Genomic DNA, 12,431 nt, shown 5'->3' on the forward strand with positions numbered 1-12,431 from the left:
GACAAAAACTGAAATGTTTCGCTTCTGTAAAGATAAGTATCAGTTTGAGGAAAGCAGGAAAAAATATTTTTGGTGAATGATGATAACCGTTTCTTAGGCAAAACACTTGGTATTGAAACACAGAAGTGAAAGCTCATGCATTTTAGTGTAGTTCTGACTTTTGCTAAAAAAAAAAAAAAAAAGCACTAGGGAATTTTGTGTGTATATGAAAAGCATATGCAGGCTAGAGATCAATGAAGTTACTTGGGAGTTGTAGTAAGCTTGGTGTTTATTTTCCCCTTTCCCCTCCTTGCTGGTTTCAGAATATACTTGCAGTTCTTACCACAGTCAAAAACCTAAATAAGGGCTGTAGTATAGTTAGTAGTAGTGTAGTGATGTTACAGACTTACCTAAATACCTACCAGTGAAACTGTACCTGTGAAGAAAGCTTACAGCCTTAAGTCCACTTTTTGAATTGCCTTGTAGTTGATATTCTTCCATTTGACTGAATAAAGATGTTTTTTTTCTGAAATAAACAATGTAGTTTCATTAGCTCATTGGCTTAAAAACTTGGTCAACAAAGTGACCAGCAAGGCTGCCGTATACATGTATATTACCTTCTAAGAACAATGTCTTATTTAATGACTGCAGGATTAGAATGGACTGATACAGTCATTGACTCCATCATTTTTTGTCATGATCATTCTAATACCAGTTTATATAAAAATTCTTTTGTCTTTTATCTGTCTTAAGAATAAGGGAAGCACATTTTCGGTTAATGGTTTGGAATTGATCAGTTTTCCATTATAATAGCATAATTTATTCACATTTCTGAGCATAGAATGTCTGTACCTACAGCTTCTGTTAATCAAGTCTTTTTTTTCATTACTGTACCTCCATGACTTGGTATCTATGAGAAGGGGGAAATAGGCTTGAACTTCCCTTAAGTGATATACAGATACACCTTACTGATATAACAGGTTCAGTGCATGGGAATTAACTGTATGTGCAAATGCTATGAATTTCCTATTTAGAAGGATGGAATTTTTTTAAAGGAACTAGTGACAGGGCAGTAGATAATAAGCTTATTGAGTGTTACACAGTAGTCATTTTTTTTTTCAAATCAGTTAATTCTAGTGTATAATGTTTAAAGTATGTAATATATATGTAATATACCATGTAAGTTGAGGTAATATTTTTACAAGAAGGCAAAAAGTTTTCTAGGTAATCTTAAAATTCTTGTGTACTAGTAAAACACAGTGTTTGCTAGTAAATATAATTGGCTTTATCATTGCTTTTCCTTTGGGCATAAGTTTTTAAATGTTTAAATTGAATTCTGCCATGGTTGGCAGAGCAAGTTTGCACAATAATTGATTTGGCATAGGCAAAGGGTAAAAAAAAAAAAAAAATATTTTTGGTAGTCTTTCACTTTGTGTTTATATCATCTTTTAAAACTGAACACCTTGTGAAATCCACTTGCTGTAAGTTTCTGCTAAACTGTAGGGCTTCCCTTCTAGCATTTTTAACTTTTATATAATTGACACTGTCATTCCCCATCACAGCATAAACACATGCCATTGCAAAAGGACAATACTAGCAAAATAGAGTAGGGACTTGAAAGCTTGGGAAAAACACAGTATTAAAGAATGTCTGTGTTACAAGATGACTTCTGGCTCGATGAGATTTACATTTCTCAGATATGGCACTTGTAAAGGATCCTTACTAAGCATCAGTATTATTCACAGTTCATCCTAATGTCTTCACAAACCAGGAAAAAGACTTGAGATGAAGAACAACCCTTAACTTTGTTGCTCTTTACATAGTTCATAAAAGTATCCCAAAGCAATTGCATGTGGCTAGCTGCTGCTGTGACTAGTTTGTAATCCTATCGCTTTGTAAAATAATTAAAACTGACTCATTACTTACCAAAGTCTTCATCTTATCATTAAGGTATTTACATTTTTCAGAAATACAGGAAACACCTGTTTGTATCTTGGTATCAAAGGTGGCTTTCTGCATAGTAATTATTTTCATTTTTCAACTGTTAAAGAGTACCTGTAAAGTAAGGTGACATTCCTGAAAATCTCTTCAATTTTTGTAGATGGACTTTCTTCTGCTGATCCTAGCTCTGATTGGAATGCCCCTGCAGAAGAGTGGGGAAACTGGGTAGATGAAGAAAAAGTTGTTTCCGTTCCACAACCTGAAGAGGCGTTATCTGATGTTCAGAAGGTAAAAGGTGATATTTTCCCCTTTAGCTCCAAGACTTTGCCCTTACCGCTGCCATTTCTTAAAGTAACTTAAGGGTGATGATTAAGGTAATCTCTCATTTTATTTATGCTGATAAGAGCAGCAGCACTTTGTTAACATGTGGTGCTGGATGTTGTTATAGGGGGAAACAGAAGCCAGTTAGCTCCATGTCAGATCTTGTTTCACCATACTGTAAGCTATTATCTTTTATTGTGTACTAACAGAGGATTTGGATCTCTCCTCATAAACACTACTCAACAATATTTGTGTGTGCAAAAAGCAATGTTTCTGTGTACATTGTCTGTGTTTTTCATTTCCCAACTCTTGTACTTTGTTTCCAGAGTGTGTGTAAAGAACATAGCCTTTCCAAAGTGAACTGAACAGATAAGATTGTGTTCACTTCCTTTTATATGCCATTAAATCCCTGATAGTTAGTATTTTATGTTTAGTTTATAGGAAGCGTGTTTCATTGCCATCTTAAATGTTTAATATCTTATATTTCCATATTTAAGGCTTCAGATAATGAAAGAGAAAAAGCAGAGCCAATTCTTCAGAGTTCAACAAGTGGGAAGTCCAAGAAAAAGAAGAAGAAAAAGAAGAAGCAGGGTGAAGAAGCTAACTCTCCTTCACAGGTAAATGGAGCAAGATCTGGATTGTCTGAAAATAAATTTATGACGAATTCACAGAATCGACTTACTTTTGTGACTTAAGCAAAATTATTTTGGGGACAGGTAAAATTCATTTCTTTATTGTAAGGTCCACTACTGTTTTTACAAGTTGAGGTAAATGTATGAAGGATTCCTTTATTAATATTTCCTTTAATTTAAATGATTCTCTGATTGAATATAGAGTAGTTCTGCTGGATTTCTGGAAAGCATGAAATATATAGAAAATACTTAACTTTGAAATATTTTCTTTCAAAGCAAGATTCTGTACCGTAGGGATGCTTCTACAGGGACTTTCCTCTGCGTGGGAAGCTCTCTGTTCCTGTTTCGAAAGACAGCTGCCTTGTGTGCATAGCTACCTAGGAGAACAAGAGAAATTGAAAGTCCCTTTCTAGGTGTTCTAGAAGTGCAGTTCTACTAGGATATAGTGGTTTTCTAAAGTTCTTCTGTAGTTTATGTGAAATATTAAGTATCTACGACTTTAACTCCACAAGTACAGCTATCCTATGTGAGTCAGATTTGAATGAGATGGATACTGTTTGCAAACTGAGGATGGCTGGAGTTGCATGTGATATTTTTAAATTCTTTTTGAAAAATTACATTGAAACACATTTGTTGTAAAAAGGAAAAAAAAAAAAAGGCAAAATCAGATTCCACTTGGCAATTGGAACATATTTGAATAGATGAAAACAAGTACTTTCTAAATAGGAAAAAATCTTTTGACAGCTCATACGCAGAATACATCCTGCTTCTGCCTGTGGTGACAGACATTCATAAAGGAGGAGGAGGAAAGCATTACTTCAGTCATAATTACTTTGGATTTGCTGCTTTTTTTTAATTGTAAAAGATAAAATTACTGTCAAGTAGAGTTGCTTTAATATTGTGTAAGTAGAGATGGTTGATTTGTGTCAATTTGCAACATTTCTTTTGAGGTTAAAAATAAAAAGGATAGTAGGAAGCTTTCCTATGAGTTGAAATCTGTGATGTTCTGGTATCTGCAATAACTCTAGACATAAGTCATGATTAGTATGAAATGGTTAACAGCATTTTCATTGTTTTGCATGGATCTTCAAGATAGAATAGTAAGTTTAGTGATTTAACTTGCTAGTTCTTCTTCAAAGTCATTTAAAATTTATATATTTAAACTCTGAAAGTTGAATGTGTTCGTTGATGAGAAGTATAATTTAAACAGTATAATCTAAGTGTTCACGTCGTGTTTGTTGTCTTCAGGCAGCAGAAGCTACCATCAGAGCTAAATGTAAGACAGGATATATTCTTACCTGTTAGGACTCAACAGGCTTTGACTACATTTTTCACAAGGTTTCAGGGGAAATAAGGAAGGAAGGAATGTTTTGAGAAGGTACTTCCAGCTTAAAACTGGAGATTTGTGTTCTAGTTACTGTTCACCTTAGTGCTTTAAATAAATTTGAATACTGTAATTCCTCATGTAAAAGAAAAAGTGTTCAACATCAGTGCTTAAGGAGTAAAGGTTGAGACTCTTGGAAACTTAAGAAATGTTTTCAGTTTGTACATATGTTTATTTTATGGACATCACTGCAAACTACACTGAGTTGCAAAATATTGTTAAAGCATAATACATGAAAGAAAGCTATACAAGTTAATACCTGAAACTTCCACGTATTAAGTAAATATTAGCCAACTACTTTAATCTTTTTTTTAGGTTTTCTTAGTTATAGGAGATAATCATGGCAACTAAACTGATGCGCAGGGAGAAACAGTTGGAACTTTACTGCACATACAGGCTCCTAATTGTTTCCTCAATTTTGTAGGACACTGAAGAACTGGATAGAGAAGCTGGAGAGGAATTTCAAGAGGATACCTCAAAAGCTCAACCACAGCAGGAAATAGCTTTTTCTCTGAAGACCATAAGTACTAGTGAACCAGCTAAGGTAGGGTTATAAAACTGTGTTTAAGTAATAATTGTCATTTTTAAATGCTCAAGATGTACTGAAACATTACTTGTGTATGGTAGTGTTACAGTAGGGATATACTTAAGGTTATGTTTAATTTGAAGGTGATCAAGAGGTTGAATTTTAGATACAGGCCAGTTATGAGTTTTTAAAAAGGGCATCCACTCTTAAAAAATAAAAATAAATAAAAATTTAAAAAAAGGCAGCATTTGCTAAATCGTTAATCATCTTCATCATGGCCAAGTTTGTGGATTTTTTTGTTGTTTGAATATATAAATTCTAAAACTTTGAGATCTGGAAACCTAAATAAATAGGTAAGAGTGCAAGACTAATATTTTAGCATATCTTACTGTTTCATTGCAACTGAATGAAGAGTTACTGACTTACTATGTTTTGATGTTATTGAACCAATTCACAAACTGACCATTCATTTCAGTTCGCAGTTGAAACAAGTACTATAGAACATACATATTCTCTTTGGTCTTTCTCCAAAATAGGTTCTTTAGATAATGTCCTACAAGCATCACACTTTGAGAAGTAAAATATTTAATATTTCTAATGGTTGTTGATTTTGTTCCATAAAGTATGAACAATATCAGTGAGACAGTACCTCAGAATTGAAGAATTTACTTCAATAACTAAACATTTGTTACATAAAGATAGCAAGGTTATAACAAGGTTGCATAAAGAAAAAAATTCAATGAAAATAATAGAATGGAATCTTCCACGAGAAGCTACAGGTCACCAAAGTACAGAAACTGTATATTGAGAACATGCTGTGAAAAACAGATTCAGGCATGTTTTAGAATATTATAAATATTCTGCATCAAAGTATAGCTTTTACTATGATTATTCAGTTTAGATTTACTTCAACTTTTATTCGAGGTTGGTATCAACTATTCTGCTTGATTCACCAGCTCAGATGTCGACCTATACTATGTGTTATTATTTTTTAGACTGGAGCAATCCTGTTGCTGTGAGTTTTAAGTTCGTTGTGTTTGTATAGGTTGTGCCTATACATAGCTGCGTTGCAGCCAGTGGCAGTTTTGTGAAACAAGATCAAATATTGTATTAAACTTGTTGTGGAGGCAAAAGAAAAGGAGAAAAAAAAAAAACTGTTATTGACATTCCCTGAAAGTTAGTTGAACTTGGTGAACATAAAGGGAAATTTGTGAATAGTTACATCTGACAATGCAGATAGCTTATCAGTTGTTTTTCCAAGCCTCTTTGCTATCGGGTTTGGCTTTACTGTAATTTCATGTGTACAAAATATTTTCTGATACTGAATTGGCTGTCCCAAAACATTTTAGAAATGGTCTGCAACTGATGCCTGAAAGGGATGACCTAAGTTTCCAAGCTAGGTAATTGAGTCTTAAGCAAATGTTCTGAAACATGAAAACAAATATGAGGAAAAAATTAAATTTGAGTGCCTCGCCACCCTCTGAGTGAAGACTTTCTTCTGAATCACTAATCTAAATCTGCCCTTTATTTTAGTTTAAAGCCATTCTCCCTTGTCCTATTGCTACAGTGCTGGATAGAGTCCCTCCCCAGCTTTTTTTGTAGCCCACCTTTAGGTACAGGAATTGTATTTTACAATTGTACTAGAATGTATGTTTAAATCTTCATCAAGTTTTTACATGTGGATGGAGAGTGACCCTGTCCTAAAAAAAACTGTGAGTGATGCCAGCAAACTGAATTGGTTACCTTGCACAACTAAGAACTCTCCTGAGTCCTCTTTCTGTTTGAGGCAACGTTGATTTTTGTTGAGGTTAATGTTCTTGTGTAGCTAGTTGTTGCCAACAATTAGACAACATTAGAACTGGCAAAGCCTGGAAGCCCTGCAATATGGGAGTTCATTTTATCAGCATAGACAGTATTAAAAAAAATTGTCATACTTGCAGTGTGATGTTAATTATAATGCCAGTAGTTCTCTTATTAAACTTATTTCAGTTGTGTAAGAACACAGGAAAGTTCTCTACCCATAATAGAGAACTTCTACTTTATGTTTTTTCTAATTAAAACTGTTTATTTTCTTGCTCAGTATTATATGGCTTTAAAATGTATATTGCCTTATTGTATGTTTTGACTCAATTTTTTGTGAGATGCTCACATTAGTGATGGCAACAGTACAAGCTGGTAACTTATAACCTAGGACCTGTGTACATCTGCATCACGGGATGGATGTAGACATCACTGTTAGGTTCTGTTAGTTTCACATCCTTGCCACTGTAGGACAACTACAGCCATGAATTCTAAATAACATCCTAAAGTTTTGGGTTTGTTTCTTGACTGATGCCCTGTTTTTCCAGTGTACTCTTACCTGAAGCCTTTTGTCAGTAGGTTGCCTGCTATGGGATCATACAGTTCTTTTTTTGTTCTGACTTTCCTACTAAATTTTTTTTACTTGCATTACAACTTGTGTTTTACTGTACTTTCATTCTAGTAAGTGCTACATAGTAGGCTACAGTTACAGTTCATCTCTGTAGTGGGAATCTTCAAAATATAGCAGATAATTGGAAGACACTAAAACTATCTTTCACCTGGTTGTTCATCCTACAGTAGTTTCCACTGAAATAGTTTTGACTACTCTCACAAATACCTGTTCTAATGTAAGCACAGAATGTGAGCAACTACTAAGTCGAGCACATGGTAGGAACAACTGCAAATGCTTTCTGAACCATATAAAAGCTTTTTTGAGTTGTAGATTTTGACCAAATCAGTTTGCCATTTTACCTTGAAACAAAATGCGTATGTGTCATTGTCTTCCACCTATTCTGAATGCATATTCTAAAATCGTTTTCAGATTTTAGTGACTTTCAGATTGTATTCTCTTTCTCTGCATGTTATGTGTTTGTTAAGGTGAATTAGTTTACGTGGCTACTTTGATTGTATGCAACTAAAAAGTTTTGGCACTAGATGGCAGTCACAGTCTTGTGGCTTTGAATACAATTTTAGCAGGTTTTTTTGGCTTAATTTTTCAGTGCCATCTTCCCAGCACCTGCTAAGTATGGTTCCAAAATAACTGTATAAGAATGTCTTACTGTTATATGATTTAGTGAACTCTTGGAATTTTTTTTTCCTATTTTTTTCAAATAGCCTGAGGAGGCTCCTTCACTTGCTGTTTCTACTGAGCCATCTGTAATTGTATCAGAGAGCGATTCTGACAAGATCGCTTCCCAAGTGCCACAGATGCTGCAAGAGACAGATGTTTCTAGTCCCAATATTAAGCAAAACAGTGTGCCTCCTCCACAGAGTAAGTATTTTGGTACGATTTTATCTGAATTCAGTGTGGTGTTTTTTTTTTCCATAGAGCATGTACAGTCAGAATGCTTTGCCATGTGGTTTGGATGCAGAGTAGCACATCAGATGCTTCTGTATTTCATTGAGGGATCTTATTTAAATGAAAGCTAAATGATAGTATTTTGGCAACTGTCCTTTCACTGTGAGGAATAACAAGCTTCATGTGCTTGAATGACTGAAAACATTTGTCCTTGTCAAGACCTTAACAGACATTTGAATGTACTCTTCCCCATCAGGATGGGAGTCCCATGCCGTAACTATGTAGTTAATATATCAATTAACTTTTTTTTGTTCTGGTTCTAAAATAAAAAGGCTTTGGTGACTAATTCCCACCTTGGAAAATGGGAGAATATCTCATAAAATATTTTACCTGACTTACTGCCTTTGGCAGCCAGCACGTTTTAAGGCCAATTCTATTTATTCAAATAGCATAGCGATTCTTTATTCAATTCTGGATGCCATGTAACTACATCTTTATGTAGTTCATTATTTTAAAAATTAATCTTTTGATGTGTAAGTGTAACTCAGTGGTTAAAAATGGTGTAATCTGATACAAGTGAACAAATAATGTAAACTATGTACAAGTATATTATTTCCAGTTATCTGCAATGAGGTCATTATCAGCTGTTGGCTGTTATATTAAAAATGAATGGCTTTATTTATGGTGTAAGAAAAATAGGTTGAAATTATCAAACTTTGTTTTAGAGGCACTTCAGATTAGTCTATTCGTTACAAACAGGTAAACGGGAAGTCTGCAAAAATTGTGCTGGATGAAGAACAGCTTCATGGTGTTATGGAATGTACTCTTTAGGATTTTAAAAGTCAGTTCTGTGTAAACTTCCTCAGTTGTAACTCTGTAGTTATGCTTTGTTTTTAGCAAAGTCTGAAGAAAGCTGGGAATCCCCCAAACAAGTTAAAAAGAAGAAAAAAGCAAGAAGGGAAACGTGAACTTCCTGAGATGGACATGTGTTGCTGAATACTGTCATGAAGATTATGCTGTTTATGCAATAATTTGTGAACATGTACAGAATTTTATATAAGTTTCAAACAATTTTTAAAAACAGAACTGCTGTGAACACAAACATCTTTAAAAAAAGGAATCAAAGGAAAGTAACTTTATGATATAGAAAACAGAACATGCTACATTTGAAAGACATTCTGAAGAGTCTGTTTTTCCAACTTTTGGAGAGAGATCTTAAAATAAAAAAACAAAACTGGTTTTACAACACAGTGCCCTGTTTACAACAGATTATACTCTCATCTACAGCTGCGGATAAAAGGTTGATTTCAAGGAAGGGTTTTCTGTAAAATATTTGTCTGTATAATAATGGGTGTTTCTTGCCTCTCTTTTAAGTGATGCAGTAGAAGCACAGAATGTCAACCATTTGAATTTGTTTCATGCCTAAATCAAAGTGCTTTGATAAAACACGTAATCTGCCATATCTTTACAGTACGTTGGTTAGCAAGTCTGCTAGCTATTACAGGAATCAAGTGCAAATCATTAACCATTTGTACAGTCAGACCTTCATGGTTTATTATATGAAGTTAACACAATAAAACTGCTTTGGGTTAAAAGTTTGAGAATGTGATTTGAAACTTAAGTATGGTTCATGAAGTTATTTTTGATAATGTCTATTACCTTACTTGAATTGCTGAAGATAACAATATATTTTTAAGAATGCAGTAATGTGCATAAAATTGGTTTTTCTGCTTCATTCCCTACAGTTCTTGGTTGATTCAGACTCCCATCTAAAATTGCACCCCTTTAACTTCTAAGCTCATACAGTGAATTGAAATCAAATGTTCCCTTCCCTTAACACTCTCTAATTTGCCATACCCAATTCTGTTTTGTTCTCTGTCACTAAAACTCCGAAGAAAACAAGGTGAACTTTTTTCACCCAACAAATTATATGGGATTTCAGTGATCTGTTGGAGAACTGGAGTGGCTTCAGACAGCTTTAATTGACATTGTCAAGACCAGTTATCAGGAACACATTTTTTTTACTGCCTTAACCTGTAGTATGTAGAATGTGTCTAGACTTCTGGACAGGAGTTAGTGTTTTTATAAAAAATAAAATAAACATTCATGCAAGTATAGCAGTTGTAAAAAAAATAAAATAAAATAAAAATAAAAAATTAAAGAACATTTCCCGCTTGAAACTGTTAATTAAAATGGTGTTTAAGATGTGTTGTCATTTTCAGGCACTGTGTAATTATGTGGTATCAAACTGACAGATGTGTTTGTCTGTAAGGTGCATGCTCAGCCATGTACACTGTAAATAGTCTTTACAAAAAAAAATTGTTTGATAAGGATGGTAATTACCATCACCTGGTAAAACTGTTAAAGAGCCAACATGTTTTGTAAATGATTTGGTTTTGTGGCACAAATGGAATTGTTAACAGCTGCGGCACATGGTACTGATCAACAATCTTTCACTGTTCTACTGTACATAAGTGCAGTTCAACAGGATTACAGGGCAAGAACAGTTAACGCAGCAAGCTGGCTTTAATTGTACTGAAGATGCACCTTGCTAATGGACAACTTTCCTAATAAATGGATACTAATTTGCACAGGTATTAATCCCTGTATATCAGGAACATGTGACGCTCTAAAATGATGTCAAAATAAATTGAGCATATTGACAGTACTGATTTATTTACGGGGAGGGAATGATGCCTGGGACCGATGCCTGTCAGGCAGGATTCATGTGAGCTAAATTTAGAACCGAAGTACAGTTTTCAAGGAGTATGTTAAGGCAGACACTCAAATGGGATGTTACAAAACAGAGTTATATGCATGTAAATAATATTTTAATTTTACTTATCCTTTTCTTGGCAAAAGTAAAAGAATTTTACTTTCAATTCAGGTTTGTAATGTATGTCCAAAATGTGTTTCGAACTTGTATGTTGAGCTATGGGCCTTTCTTGTAGGGGGGGGGGGGAAATGAAGCATTTATGCAATGAGGGTGACTGCCCCCAAGAGTTTTCACTGCATAAATTTATTCTTTTCATCTCTTTGGGATAAAATTGGTGGTATTTTGGGGTTATTAAGCTGTAGCTATTGGAAAGTTTGTCATTCTGGAAAAAAGAAACTAGCTACCAACACAGGAACCCTGCTGATTAACTGCTATTCCGAAGCAGGAGTGTATAAATACATAGCCTTCCTTTCAAAATGTTACCCATTTTAGCAGCACCTCTTACTGTTTTCTTAATGTGCAGTTTCAATGTCTTAGAAAGCAAACCTTGCTTTATTTGACATTTCATTAAAGAGGTAGTATGGCGTGTTGTCTATAAATAGAAACGTGGTTATCTATGTATTGTCATGTTTCTATGAGTCAAGCAATGGTTATTTTTAATGATACACTGAATCCAGACTTTGGTACTTGGGTAGAGAAAAATGCTATTTAAAGAAATTTAACAATTTTTTTTTTCTTTTATTTGTTGTTGAATGCATGGAATGGTTTCATAAATCCGATATGTTGTTTTTTTAAAAATACTCTGGAATTATTTGTATGCGTAATTTAAACTTGTGATGATGTGTAATTGGGTAGTCATGGCATAGTTTTCTTTTGTGGGGAGGGAAAGATGTACAGAATTCATATGTGCGTGTTACAAAGGTAACAACCTGTGCATTGGTTTGGAGGGGGATGAAAACTGTATTTCTGCTGCCCTTTTAGAAGTCTAAAGAAAAAAAGTGCAAGAGAAGAGCACTACTTTAATATTTACTAAGAATGTACATATTAAAAACATTTCAAACTTTATAGAAATACTTCTAGTACTGTTGTGTTGTAACCGAACTGTATCTTGCTGGAAACTGCCTTATTAATGGTTATTAGCCGTGGGATTGGCCTGTGAAATAAGGCTCTTATAACTGCAGGTGACATCAGAATACATCACTTGAGCAGACTTTCATCTACTATTAACCATAGTGGTTTTGCTTTTACATGTCTCAAGTTGGTCTCCGGCTAAGATTTGAGTTGTTAAGATGCAAGTCTTTGCAGTGACCGTAACGATAACCACTTCTCCTTGTGAATTTATTTGTAGTGAATGCTGTGAACATGTGAAGGACAGGTTGAGTTTTCCAGGCCGACTCTAAAAGCTTTCAGCATAGTTCTGCTGTAACAGGAAGAAAACAAAATGCAAACTGGAACTACCTTTATAAAGATACCGCTAAAATATTTCACTGTTAAAATTGATTAGTTTGTGGGTTTGGGGCAGAGGGGTGAGGACCAGAAGAGGTTCCATGGCTGATAAGCAATATGTTGTCTTCCCTGTAGGGTTAAGAGAGCCGCTGCTAGTTGAGGTCTCA

The 12,431-nt window shown here is 34.4% G+C and overlaps 1 protein-coding gene across 1 annotated transcript in view; it reads left to right on the top strand.

The window, feature by feature from the left end:
• Positions 1 to 11,883, top strand: part of MTDH (metadherin) — a 32,396-nt gene extending 20,513 nt beyond the window's left edge. The window contains exons 9-13 of the mRNA XM_032181383.1: positions 2,081 to 2,208; positions 2,739 to 2,858; positions 4,682 to 4,801; positions 7,919 to 8,075; positions 9,000 to 11,883. Coding sequence (XP_032037274.1) covers positions 2,081 to 2,208; positions 2,739 to 2,858; positions 4,682 to 4,801; positions 7,919 to 8,075; positions 9,000 to 9,070 — 596 coding nt within the window. The 3' untranslated portion in view covers positions 9,071 to 11,883. The remainder of the gene's footprint in view (positions 1 to 2,080; positions 2,209 to 2,738; positions 2,859 to 4,681; positions 4,802 to 7,918; positions 8,076 to 8,999) is intronic.
• The last annotated feature ends 548 nt before the right edge of the window (positions 11,884 to 12,431 follow it).

Source organism: Aythya fuligula, chromosome 2 (assembly GCF_009819795.1).
Source record: "Aythya fuligula isolate bAytFul2 chromosome 2, bAytFul2.pri, whole genome shotgun sequence".
NCBI classification, from domain to species: Eukaryota; Metazoa; Chordata; class Aves; order Anseriformes; family Anatidae; genus Aythya; species Aythya fuligula.